The sequence below is a fragment of the Melospiza melodia genome, unplaced genomic scaffold (assembly GCF_035770615.1).
Source record: "Melospiza melodia melodia isolate bMelMel2 unplaced genomic scaffold, bMelMel2.pri scaffold_238, whole genome shotgun sequence".
NCBI classification, from domain to species: domain Eukaryota; kingdom Metazoa; phylum Chordata; class Aves; order Passeriformes; family Passerellidae; genus Melospiza; species Melospiza melodia.
The window spans coordinates 76887-88176 of record NW_026948565.1 but is presented as its reverse complement, the minus strand read 5'-3'; the positions used below and the strand labels follow the sequence as shown (position 1 = coordinate 88176).

The window sequence follows — 11290 nt, the reverse complement described above, 5'->3', positions numbered from 1 at the left end:
ATTCTGACCCTTGGAATTCATCATCCTCCTCCCTGGTGGCTCCCGTCCCTTTTACAAACTGGTCACCCCTGCTTTGTGTCCCTGGACCAATCAGGCTCCTCATCCCCATCTCCCCTTTGTCCCGCAGGGCTCCGGGCGGCCGTGACCCTGCTGGAGTGCGGGGGGGACCTCCAGCCCCCCGGGGGGTCCCTGCGCCTCCTCTGCCGAGGGGCCGGGTTCGATTTCGGACAATTTGGGGTGTACTGGTTTCGCCAGAGACCCGGGCAGGGGCTGGAGTTTGTCGCCAGTATCAACAGCAATGGTGGCAGCACCGTCTACGCGCCATCGGTCAAGGGCCGGTTCACGATATCCAGGGACAACGGGCAGAGCTCGGTGACGCTGACCATGAACAACCTCAAGGACGAGGATTCCGGATCCTATTTCTGTGCCAAACGTGACAATGCTTATGCTGGTGGTAATGCTGCTGCTCTTTTTGCCATCACTCCTGGTGGTGACCATGAGGGTGGTGAAATTTCTCCAGTCCCAGCGATGCTTCCCTCAGGTGTCAGCCCTTCTAAAGCCTCGACCATTTGCCCCCAAACTCTGCCATTGTTGCCCCAACTCTCGACTTTCCCCCAGTTTTGCCCATTTCACCCAAATCTCCCCCAGCTCCCGGGCCCTGATTGGAGCAGGCCTGAACTGGAGGCCAGGGGTGAAGGTTTGGGGCCAATGGTTGAGTTTTGGGGCAGGAGCAGGGGAGGGTTTGGGGGCAGTGCTGACCATTGGGGCAAATGGGGGAGGTTTGGGACAAAGGGTCAAGGGCTGAGGTTTGGGGGGAGGGTCTGGGTTTGGGGACGGTGGGGGCTCAGACAGGGGTGGTGCCACCACCGGCACCGTCAATACAAGCAGCACCAGCACCACCACAAGCACCAGCAGCTTTGGCACAGAAATAGGATCCGGAATCCTCGTCCTTGAGGTTGTTCATGGTCAGCGTCACCGAGCTCTGCCCGTTGTCCCTGGAGATCGTGAACCGGCCCTTGACCGATGGCGCGTACCAGGTGCTGCCACCACTGCTGCTGATATCTGCAACGTACTCCAGCCCCTGCCCGGGTCTCTGTCGATACCAGCCCATCACAACACTCCCAAAACTGAACCCGGACCCTCGGCAGAGGAGGCGCAGGGACCCCCCGGGGGGCTGGAGGTCCCCCCCGCACTCCAGCAGGGTCACGGCCGCCCGGAGCCCTGCGGGACAGAGGGGAGATGGGGATGAGGCCAAAGCTCAACCCTTGACCCAAATCCTGACCCTTGGCCCCAACCTGGGAGCCTTGGAGTTCATCATCCTCCTTCCTGGTGAGTCCTGCCTCTTTTTCCACATGGCCAAAGCCACTTTGTGGTCCTGAACCAATCAGGTTTCTCATCCCCATCTCCCCTTTGTCCCGCAGGGCTCCGGGCGGCCGTGACCCTGCTGGAGTGCGGGGGGGACCTCCAGCCCCCCGGGGGGTCCCTGCGCCTCCTCTGCCGAGGGTCCGGGTTCAGTTTTGGGAGTTTTGCCATGCAATGGGTCCGCCAGAGACCCGGGCAGCGGCTGGAGTGGCTCGCGGGGATCAGCAGCCCTGGTTCTTACACCGAGTACGCGCCGTCGGTCAAGGGCCGGTTCACGATCTCCAGGGACAACGGGCAGAGCTCGGTGACGCTGACCATGAACAACCTCAAGGACGAGGATTCCGGATCCTATTTCTGTGGCAAGGGTTCTCAAACTGGTTGGGCTGAAAGTGCCGCTTTTAGTGACGATGCCCAAGCTGTCCCCATCCCCATCCCCGTGTCCCCGCCCTGTCCCCGTTCCCCAGACCCTTCCCCCAGACCCCCAGCCCACACCCAGCCCTTGGCCATTGATCCCAACCTTGCTCTGCCTCGGCCCCAATTCCCACCCGCTGACCCCAAACCACAACTCCTGACCCCAAATCCCCTCTTTGTGCCCCAAAACTTTGCTGTGGAGATCGGGGTTTGAGGCCCAGGGTCCCAAATTGGGGACAAAGGTTCAGGATTCAGCAGCTCTGGCTGGGAGCCCAGAGTGGGGAATTGGGGCAGAATCGGGCGAGTTTTGGGGCCAAAGCAGTTGGGTTTGGGGCAGAACCAGTTTGGGGGTTTTGCCTCTGTGATGGGTGGAGGTGGAAATGGGGGAGATCTGGGACAAAGGGTCAAGAATGGGGCCAAGGGATGAGATTTGGGTGAAGGGTCTGGGGATTGGGGACAGGAGGGGACACTGAGGTGGGGAGGCATCCAACATTGGCGTCCTGAGCAGAAGCACCAGGACTCCAATTATCAGCATAAGCACGTTTGGCACAGAAATAGGATCCGGAATCCTCGTCCTTGAGGCTGTTCATGGTCAGCGTCACCGAGCTCTGCCCGTTGTCCCTGGAGATCGTGAACCGGCCCTTGACCGAATCTGCGTAGTAGGCGCTGCCACTGCTGGTGATACTGGCGATGTATTCCAGTGTCTGCCCGGGTCTCTGCCGATACCAGCCCATGCCAACACTGCCGAAACTGAACCCGGACCCTCGGCAGAGGAGGCGCAGGGACCCCCCGGGGGGCTGGAGGTCCCCCCCGCACTCCAGCAGGGTCACGGCCGCCCGGAGCCCTGCGGGACAAAGGGGAGATGGGGATGGGGGGATGGATTGGCTGTGCGGTCAAAGTGGGCGCTTCTATTCCATAAAAAGGGTGTGGGATCCACCTGGGATGACTGGCAGGAGTTGCAGGAGGATGGTGAGGTCCAAGGGTCCCAATTTGGGACCAACATCAGGGTCTGCATGCAGGAATCAACATTGGGGTGGATTTGTTCCCCCATCCCCATCTCCCCTTTGTCCCGCAGGGCTCCGGGCGGCCGTGACCCTGCTGGAGTGCGGGGGGGACCTCCAGCCCCCCGGGGGGTCCCTGACGTTGCTGTGCCGCGCCTCTGGGTTCGATTTCGGGAGTTTTGGAATGTTCTGGATCCGGCAGAAATCTGGGAAGACGCTGGAATACATCGCCAGTATCAGCAGCAGTGGTGGTTACACCCACTACGCGCCATCAGTCAAGGGCCGGTTCACGATCTCCAGGGACAACGGGCAGAGCTCGGTGACGCTGACCATGAACAGCCTCAAGGACGAGGATTCCGCCGTTTATTTCTGCGCCAAACGTAACAATAATGGTTATGGTTCTGATGGTCCTGCTCGTATTGACGACAATTCCTGCAGTGGCCCCAGCCCCATTGCAGTCCCAAGTGTCCACAATGCCCAGGGATCCTTCCCCGACTCCCAGCTCTGTTCCTCAAATCTTCACCAGTTCCTTCCAAACTCCACCCCTGCTGTCCCAACTCTAGAATTTCCCAAAATTTTGCCCATTTGACCCAAATCTCCCCCAGCTCCCGGGCCCTGATTGGAGGAGGCCTGAACTGGAGCCCAGGGGTGAAGGTTTGGGGCCAATGGTTGAGTTTTGGGGCAGGAGCAGGGGAGGGTTTGGGGTCAGTGCTGACCATTGGGGCAAATGGGGGAGATTTGGGACAAAGGGTCAAGGGCAGAGGTTTGGGGGAGGGGTCTGGGTTTGGGGACAGGATGGGCTCTGATGGGGTTGTGCCACCACTGCCTTGGTCAATAGAAGCAGCAGCACCAGCGCTACCAGTGCTGTAAGATTTGGCACAGAAATAAACGGCGGAATCCTCGTCCTTGAGGTTGTTCATGGTCAGCGTCACCGAGCTCTGCCCGTTGTCCCTGGAGATCGTGAACCGGCCCTGCACTGATGGCGCGTAGTAAGCGCTGCCACTGCTGCTGATAGTTGCGACTGCTTCCAGCCCCTGCCCGGGTCTCTGGCGATGCCAACCCATCCCAAAACTGCCGAAACTGAACCCGGACCCTCGGCAGAGGAGGCGCAGGGACCCCCCGGGGGGCTGGAGGTCCCCCCCGCACTCCAGCAGGGTCACGGCCGCCCGGAGCCCTGCGGGACAGAGGGGAGATGGGGGTGAGGAACCTGATTGGCTGAATGTCTCATAGCGCATGTGGTCTGCTGGAAAAAAGGATGGGACTCACTGGCAAGAGGGTGATGAACTCCGAGGGTCCCAGTTTGGGGCCAAGGGTCAGGATTTGGATCCCGGGTTGAGCTTTGGCCCCATCCCCATCTCCCCTTTGTCCCGCAGGGCTCCGGGCGGCCGTGACCCTGCTGGAGTGCGGGGGGGACCTCCAGCCCCCCGGGGGGTCCCTGCGCCTCCTCTGCCGAGGGGCCGGGTTCAGTTTTGGCAGTTTTGGCATGCAGTGGGCCCGCCAGAGACCTGGGCAGGGGCTGGAGTGGCTCGCAGGGATCACCAATACTGGTAGCAACCCCAGATATGCCCCGTCGGTGCAGGGCCGGTTCACGATCTCCAGGGACAACGGGCAGAGCTCGGTGACGCTGACCATGAACAACCTCAAGGACGAGGATTCTGCCACCTATTTCTGCGCAAAATGTGATTTCAATAATTGTAATTATGAAGGTTATCGTATTGATGTTAGTTTCAGCCCTGCCTTTGTTGTCGGGTCCCCAAATGTCTCCAGCCCTCAGACCCTTCCCCCAAACTTTACCCATTGACCTGGCCTTGACCCTTTATCCCCATTTTCCCCCATGGTCAGCACTGACCCCAACCCTAACTGGTTCTGCCCCAGAACTCAAGCATTGGCCCCAAACCTTCACCCGTGACTTCCAATTGGCCTCCTCCAATGAGGACCCCGGGAGCTGGGGGAGATTTGGGTGAAATGGGCAAAACTGGGGGCAAGTTGTGAGTTGGGACAGCAGGGGCGGAGTTTGGGGTAAAATTGCCGAGATTGATGAGAAGGGCTGGAATTTGGAGGGGAGATCAGAGGGCTATGGGATATTTGGGAACAAAGTGGAGGGATTTGGGACCAAGACCTGAACCAGCAATAAATGCAGCACCAACAGTGCCATGACTATTTGCACAACCACCATCAATGCATTTGGCACAGAAATAGGATCCGGAATCCTCGTCCTTGAGGTTGTTCATGGTCAGCGTCACCGAGCTCTGCCCGTTGTCCCTGGAGATCCTGAACCGGCCCTTGACCGATGGCGCGTAGGCGATGCTGCCGCCGTTGTCCTTGATCCCTGCCACGAATTCCAGCCCCTGCCCGGGTCTCTGGCGCACCCAGAACATGGAGAAACTGCCGAAACTGAACCCGGCCCCTCGGCAGAGGAGGCGCAGGGACCCCCCGGGGGGCTGGAGGTCCCCCCCGCACTCCAGCAGGGTCACGGCCGCCCGGAGCCCTGCGGGACAGAGGGGAGATGGGGATGGGGCCAAAGCTCAACCCTTGACCCCAATCCAGACCTTTGGCCCCAAATTGGGACCCTTGGATTTCATCATCATCCTCCTCACAGGTGGGTCCCGCCCATTTTTCCACCTGGCTAAGCCCACTCTGAGGCCCTGGACCAATCAGGTTTCCCATCCCCATCTCCCCTTTGTCCCGCAGGGCTCCGGGCGGCCGTGACCCTGCTGGAGTGCGGGGGGGACCTCCAGCCCCCCGGGGGGTCCCTGACGTTGCTGTGCCGAGGGTCCGGGTTCAGTTTTGGCGGATTTGGGATGGGCTGGATGCGCCAGAGACCCGGGCAGGGGCTGGAATTCGTCGCAGGGTTCAACACTGGTGGAGGCATCGGCTACGCGGATTCAGTCAGGGGCCGGGTCACGATCTCCAGGGACAACGGGCAGAGCTCGGTGACGCTGACCATGAACAACCTCAAGGACGAGGATTCCGGATCCTATTTCTGTGCCAAAGCTGCTGCTGATGGTTGGGCAGCTCCTGATCGTTTTGGCCCCACCCTTATCGCTGTGTCCCCACCTGTCCCCGTTCCCCAGCCCCTTCCCCCAGTCCCCAGCCCCTGACCCCATTCCTGTCCCCGTGCCCCAACCCTGCCCTGGCCCTGCCCCACATTCTCAGCTCCTGGCCCCACACCTCAGCTCGGGGCCCACTCGGGGCCATTTTGGCTCCTGGGCTGTCCCTGGCCGTGCTGACCCTGCCCCTGACCGATGGAACCTTCCAGGCGAATCCACCCTTGGACCCCTCTGCTTCTCTCAGCATGGAGCCCTTGGCTCGACATCAATTTAAACATTTTCATCTCCCCAAAATTTCATGTGGTTTTGGGTAAAAAACCGGGTTTTTCCTCCATAGCTCCCAGAGAGGATTCCAGCCCAGCCCCGAGGAGCAGCCCCAGACACCGCGGCCGTGAGGGAGCAGTGAAGCCCCAGGTGGGAGCGAGCGAGCGAGCGAGGCAGGGAGGGAGGGAGGGAGGAGAAGACGCCGCGATTTTGGGGCTCCGCAGCCTCCCCCCACTTCCTCCGCGGCAGCTGCCGGGGCCCGGCCGGGGCGGGGAAGGAAACAGAAAGTTCCTGGTTTGGGTCACGGTGAACATCTGTGCTGGGCAGAGGGCAGCTCAGCCTCGGGGCGCTGCGGCAGAGCGCCGGCTGCACAAAAAGCTTTGTGTGCTAAGGGCCCCGGAGCCATCCCCGCTCCGCACTGGGACGGAGGGGCAGGGACAGACTGGGGAGAAATGGGGAAAAGTGGGGGGAAATTGGGAGTTGGGGAAGTGACGGTGGAGTTTGGGGGAAATGGTGAAGATTTGAGAAACAGTGGTGGGGATTTTGGGGAAGGATCAGAGAATTCTGTGATGCTTGGGAACAGAGAGGAGAGGGCTTGGGACAGCAACCACCATGGACACCATAAGCATAAGCAGCAACACCATCACCACAACCACCAGTGTAAGCACATTTCCCACAGAAATAGGTGGCGGAATCCTCGTCCTTGAGGCTGTTCATGGTCAGCGTCACCGAGCTCTGCCCGTTGTCCCTGGAGATCGTGACCCGGCCCTTGACCGATGGCGCGTAGTCAGTAGAAGCACCAGTGTAGTAGATCCTTGCCACGTATTCCAGCCCCTGTCCAGGTTTCTGGCGGATCCAGAACATGTCTAAACTGCCGAAACTGAACCCGGACCCTCGGCAGAGGAGGCGCAGGGACCCCCCGGGGGGCTGGAGGTCCCCCCCGCACTCCAGCAGGGTCACGGCCGCCCGGAGCCCTGCGGGACAGAGGGGAGATGGGGATGGGGCCACAGCTCAAACTTGACCCCAAAATCCCGACTATTGTCCCTTAATTCTGACCCTTGGAATTCATCCTCCTCCTCCCTGGTGGCTCCCGTCCCTTTTACAAACTGGTCACCCCTGCTTTGTGTCCCTGGACCAATCAGGTTCCTCATCCCCATCTCCCCTTTGTCCCGCAGGGCTCCAGGCGGCCGTGACCCTGCTGGAGTGCGGGGGGGACCTCCAGCCCCCCGGGGGGTCCCTGCGCCTCCTCTGCCGAGGGTCCGGGTTCAGTTTCGGCAGTTTTGGCATGCAGTGGATGCGCCAGAGACCCGGGCAGGGGCTGGAATATGTCGCGGGGATCAGTGACAATGGTGGCAGCACCGTCTACGCGCCGTCGGTCAAGGGCCGGTTCACGATCTCCAGGGACAACGGGCAGAGCTCGGTGACGCTGACCATGAACAGCCTCAAGGACGAGGATTCCGGATCCTATTTCTGTGCCAAACGGGACAATGCTTATGCTGGTGGTAATGCTGCTGCTCTTTTTGCCATCACTCCTGGTGGTGACCATGAGGGTCGTGAAATTTCTCCAGTCCCAGCGATGCTTCCCCCAAGTTTCATTCCTTCTAAAGCCTCGACCATTTTTCACCAAACTCTGCCTTTGTTGCCCCAACTCTCGACTTTCCCCCAGTTTTGCCCATTTCACCCAAATCTCCCCCAGCTCCCGGGCCCTGATTGGAGGAGGCCTGAACTGGAGGCCAGGGGTGAAGGTTTGGGGCCAATGGTTGAGTTTTGGGGCAGGAGCAGGGGAGGGTTTGGGGTCAGTGCTGACCATTGGGGCAAATGGGGACAAAGGGTCAAGGGCTGGGTCAATGGTTTGGGGGAAGGGTCTGGGGACCCGAGATGGTGGGGGGACACTGAGACGAGGGAGGATCCACAACTGGTGTCTTCAACATATGCAGCAGCATCACCCCAATTGCCAGCAGCAGAAGATTTGGCACAGAAATAGGATCCGGAATCCTCGTCCTTGAGGTTGTTCATGGTCAGCGTCACCGAGCTCTGCCCGTTGTCCCTGGAGATCGTGAACCGGCCCTTGACCGACGGCGCGTAGCCGGTGTCAGCACCATCGTTCCTGATGCCCGCGACCCACTCCAGCCCCTGCCCGGGTCTCTGGCGCACCCAGCCCATCCCAAAACTGCCAAAACTGAACCCGGCCCCTCGGCAGAGGAGGCGCAGGGACCCCCCGGGGGGCTGGAGGTCCCCCCCGCACTCCAGCAGGGTCACGGCCGCCCGGAGCCCTGCGGGACAGAGGGGAGATGGGGATAGGAAACCTGATTTGTCCAGGGCCTCAAAGTGGGTTTGGCAACCTGGAAAAAGGGATGGGAGGAGGATGATGAACTCCAAGGGTCAGAATTAGGGGCCAATAGTTGGGATTTTGGGTTCAAGGGTTGAGCTTTGGCCCCATCCCCATCTCCCCTTTGTCCCGCAGGGCTCCGGGCGGCCGTGACCCTGCTGGAGTGCGGGGGGGACCTCCAGTCCCCCGGGGGGTCCCTGCGCCTCCTCTGCCGAGGGGCCGGGTTCAATTTTGGCAGTTTCTCCATGTACTGGGTGCGCCAGAGACCCGGGCAGGGGCTGGAGTGGCTCGCAGGGATCTACAGCACTGGTTCCAGCACCTACTACGCGCCATCGGTGCAGGGCCGGTTCACGATCTCCAGGGACAACGGGCAGAGCTCGGTGACGCTGACCATGAACAGCCTCAAGGACGAGGATTCCGGATCCTATTTCTGTGCCAAGGATGCTTATGCTGGTGCTGCTCGTGCTGGTGCTGAATATATTGAAGAGGGCCGTGGTGGATCCATCCCCATCTCAGTGTCCCCTCCTGTCCCCAAAGCCCCAGACTCTTTTCCCAAATCTCAGCCCTTGACCCCATTCTTGACCGTTTGTCCAAAGTCTCCCCCATTTCCACCCATGGTGACCAAAGGCCCCAAACCCCGACTGGTTCTGCCCCAAACCCAACTGAGTTGGTGCCAAAATTTGCCCAATTTCACCCCAAATCTCGGCCCTTTGGGAAATTTTGGGGGACCAGGGTGAGATTTGGGGCCGAGAGTTGAGTTTGGGGCCAGACCCAGGGCAGGGTTTGGGGCCAAAGGGCAGCGTTGGGGCAAAGGGGGCGGGGCTGGGACAAAGGGTCAGGGGTGGGACAGGGGGGTTTGGGGGAGGGTCTGGGGACAGCTGGGGACAGGGACGGGGCTGAAACCCCAAACACCAACGCAACCACCGGGAGTGAAACCAATGGCATGGGCGGCATTCCAGCCACCATAGGAATCCTTGGCACAGAAATAGGATCCGGAATCCTCGTCCTTGAGGCTGTTCATGGTCAGCGTCACCGAGCTCTGCCCGTTGTCCCTGGAGATCGTGAACCGGCCCTTGACCAAATCTCCATAGTGGGTGGTGCCACCAGTGTTGATCTGTGCTACGAACTCCAGGCCCTGCCCGGGTCTCTGTCGCATCCAGCCCATCCCAAAACTGCCGAAACTGAACCCGGCCCCTCGGCAGAGGAGGCGCAGGGACCCCCCGGGGGGCTGGAGGTCCCCCCCGCACTCCAGCAGGGTCACGGCCGCCCGGAGCCCTGCGGGACAGAGGGGAGATGGGGATGGGGCCAAAGCTCAACCCTTGACCCAAATCCTGACTCTGGACCCAAATTCTGACCCTTGGAGTTCATCACCCTCCTGCCAGGTGGGTCCACGCCTTTTTCCAGCTGGCCACACCCACTTTAAGGCTCTTGACCAATGAAATTTCTCATCCCCATCTCCCCTTTGTCCCGCAGGGCTCCGGGCGGCCGTGACCCTGCTGGAGTGCGGGGGGGACCTCCAGCCCCCCGGGGGGTCCCTGCGCCTCCTCTGCCGAGGGGCCGGGTTCAGTTTTGCGGGTTCCACCCTCTACTGGGTCCGCCAGAGACCCGGGCAGGGGCTGGAATACATTGGAGGGATCAAGAATGATGGATCCAGCACAGCCTACGCGCCGTCGGTCAAGGGCCGGTTCACGATCTCCAGGGACAACGGGCAGAGCTCGGTGACGCTGACCATGAACAACCTCAAGGACGAGGATTCCGGATCCTATTTCTGTGGGAAATCTGCCTATAATAATTGGGGTACTGGTGCTGGTGTGGATGGTATTCACCCCGTCCCCATCACTTTGTCCCCCCCTGTCCCCGTTCCCCAGACCCTTCCCCAGTCCCCAGCCCCTGACCCCATTCCTGTCCCAGCTCTGAGCTGCTTCTGCCCCAGTTCTCAGCTCTTGGCCTCAAACCTCAGCTCTGGGCTCCAGGTCTCAACCAAGGCGTCCAAACCTGGGTGCAAATGGTCGAGATGTGGGGCAAATGTTCCAGGTTTGGTCCATGGCTAGGACTCAGTTCCACCACTGAAATTTTGGGGCAGAACAGGCCCAGTCTGGGGCAATGATTGGGATTTGTGGACCAAGGTTGAGCTCAGCGTGAAACCAACCCAGATTTGGGGCCAAGAGCTGAGATTTGAGGCCAGAGGATGGAGAGTTTGGGACAAAGGGTCTGGACTGGGATCAGGGGCTGGGGTTTGAGGGAAAGGTCTGGAATACTGGGACAAGTGAGGACACAGGGACGGGGCCAGGGCCAAAATCATAAGCAGCATAAGCCCAAATATTATAAACAGATTTCCCGCAGAAATAAACGGCGGAATCCTCGTCCTTGAGGTTGTTCATGGTCAGCGTCACCGAGCTCTGCCCGTTGTCCCTGGAGATCGTGAACCGGCCCTTGAACGCAGACGGGTATCTGGTGTATCCATCGTTGTCAATGCCTGCGACCCATTCCAGCGCCTGCCCGGGTCTCTGGCGGACCCAGCCCATCCCAAAACTGCCAAAACTGAACCCGGCCCCTCGGCAGAGGAGGCGCAGGGACCCCCCGGGGGGCTGGAGGTCCCCCCCGCACTCCAGCAGGGTCACGGCCGCCCGGAGCCCTGCGGGACAGAGGGGAGATGGGGGTGAGGGGATGGATTGGCTGTGCGGGCAAAGTGGGCGCTTCTATTCCATAAAAAGGGTGTGGGATCCACCTGGGATGACTGGCAGGAGTTGCAGGAGGAGGATGGGGAGGTCCAAGGGTCCCAATTTAGGGCCAACATCAGGGTCTGCATGCAGGAATCAACATTTGGGTGCATTCGTTCCCTCATCCCCATCTCCCCTTTGTCCCGCAGGGCT

The 11290-nt window shown here is 60.5% G+C and overlaps 1 protein-coding gene and 12 gene segments (V, D, J or C); 7 read left to right on the top strand and 6 right to left on the bottom strand.

Moving 5' to 3' along the window:
- Positions 1-132: 132 nt before the first annotated feature.
- On the top strand, positions 133-662 carry LOC134433743 (immunoglobulin heavy variable 3-64D-like; the record flags this gene model as incomplete). The annotated part of the segment is given in 2 exon segments: positions 133-454; positions 649-662. Coding segments are annotated over 2 exon segments (336 nt in total), but the record flags the coding sequence as incomplete, so codon positions are not given.
- A 182-nt stretch (positions 663-844) lies between these two features.
- Positions 845-1216, bottom strand: LOC134433741 (immunoglobulin heavy variable 3-23-like; the record flags this gene model as incomplete). The annotated part of the segment is given in 1 exon segment: positions 845-1216. A coding segment is annotated over 1 exon segment (372 nt), but the record flags the coding sequence as incomplete, so codon positions are not given.
- Positions 1217-1239: 23 nt separating this feature from the next.
- Positions 1240-1987, top strand: LOC134433740 (Ig heavy chain Mem5-like). The gene is made up of 2 exons (XM_063182460.1): positions 1240-1256; positions 1363-1987. The coding sequence occupies exons 1-2, from the start codon at positions 1240-1242 to the stop codon at positions 1985-1987; spliced, it is 642 nt and encodes a 213-aa protein (XP_063038530.1).
- A 190-nt stretch (positions 1988-2177) lies between these two features.
- LOC134433739 (Ig heavy chain V region 914-like) lies at positions 2178-2624 on the bottom strand (the record flags this gene model as incomplete). The annotated part of the segment is given in 1 exon segment: positions 2178-2624. A coding segment is annotated over 1 exon segment (447 nt), but the record flags the coding sequence as incomplete, so codon positions are not given.
- A 217-nt stretch (positions 2625-2841) lies between these two features.
- Positions 2842-3363, top strand: LOC134433738 (Ig heavy chain V region 6.96-like; the record flags this gene model as incomplete). The annotated part of the segment is given in 1 exon segment: positions 2842-3363. A coding segment is annotated over 1 exon segment (522 nt), but the record flags the coding sequence as incomplete, so codon positions are not given.
- Positions 3364-4474: 1111 nt separating this feature from the next.
- Positions 4475-6230, top strand: LOC134433737 (Ig heavy chain V region 914-like). The segment is given in 4 exon segments: positions 4475-4523; positions 5466-5780; positions 5951-6033; positions 6162-6230. Coding segments are annotated over 4 exon segments (516 nt in total).
- LOC134433747 (Ig heavy chain V region 3-like) lies at positions 4841-5257 on the bottom strand (the record flags this gene model as incomplete). The annotated part of the segment is given in 1 exon segment: positions 4841-5257. A coding segment is annotated over 1 exon segment (417 nt), but the record flags the coding sequence as incomplete, so codon positions are not given.
- A 470-nt stretch (positions 6231-6700) lies between the features above and the next one.
- On the top strand, positions 6701-7798 carry LOC134433736 (immunoglobulin heavy variable 3-23-like). The segment is given in 4 exon segments: positions 6701-6748; positions 6804-6820; positions 7262-7641; positions 7785-7798. Coding segments are annotated over 4 exon segments (459 nt in total).
- An 86-nt stretch (positions 7799-7884) lies between these two features.
- Positions 7885-8356, bottom strand: LOC134433735 (Ig heavy chain V region 3-like; the record flags this gene model as incomplete). The annotated part of the segment is given in 2 exon segments: positions 7885-7890; positions 7982-8356. Coding segments are annotated over 2 exon segments (381 nt in total), but the record flags the coding sequence as incomplete, so codon positions are not given.
- A 189-nt stretch (positions 8357-8545) lies between these two features.
- On the top strand, positions 8546-8987 carry LOC134433734 (Ig heavy chain V region 914-like; the record flags this gene model as incomplete). The annotated part of the segment is given in 2 exon segments: positions 8546-8881; positions 8955-8987. Coding segments are annotated over 2 exon segments (369 nt in total), but the record flags the coding sequence as incomplete, so codon positions are not given.
- Positions 8988-9107: 120 nt separating this feature from the next.
- LOC134433733 (Ig heavy chain V region 914-like) lies at positions 9108-9687 on the bottom strand (the record flags this gene model as incomplete). The annotated part of the segment is given in 2 exon segments: positions 9108-9125; positions 9334-9687. Coding segments are annotated over 2 exon segments (372 nt in total), but the record flags the coding sequence as incomplete, so codon positions are not given.
- A 208-nt stretch (positions 9688-9895) lies between these two features.
- Positions 9896-10548, top strand: LOC134433732 (Ig heavy chain V region 3-like; the record flags this gene model as incomplete). The annotated part of the segment is given in 2 exon segments: positions 9896-10235; positions 10544-10548. Coding segments are annotated over 2 exon segments (345 nt in total), but the record flags the coding sequence as incomplete, so codon positions are not given.
- A 91-nt stretch (positions 10549-10639) lies between these two features.
- On the bottom strand, positions 10640-11268 carry LOC134433731 (Ig heavy chain V region 914-like). The segment is given in 2 exon segments: positions 10640-11093; positions 11213-11268. Coding segments are annotated over 2 exon segments (510 nt in total).
- Between the last annotated feature and the right edge of the window lie 22 nt (positions 11269-11290).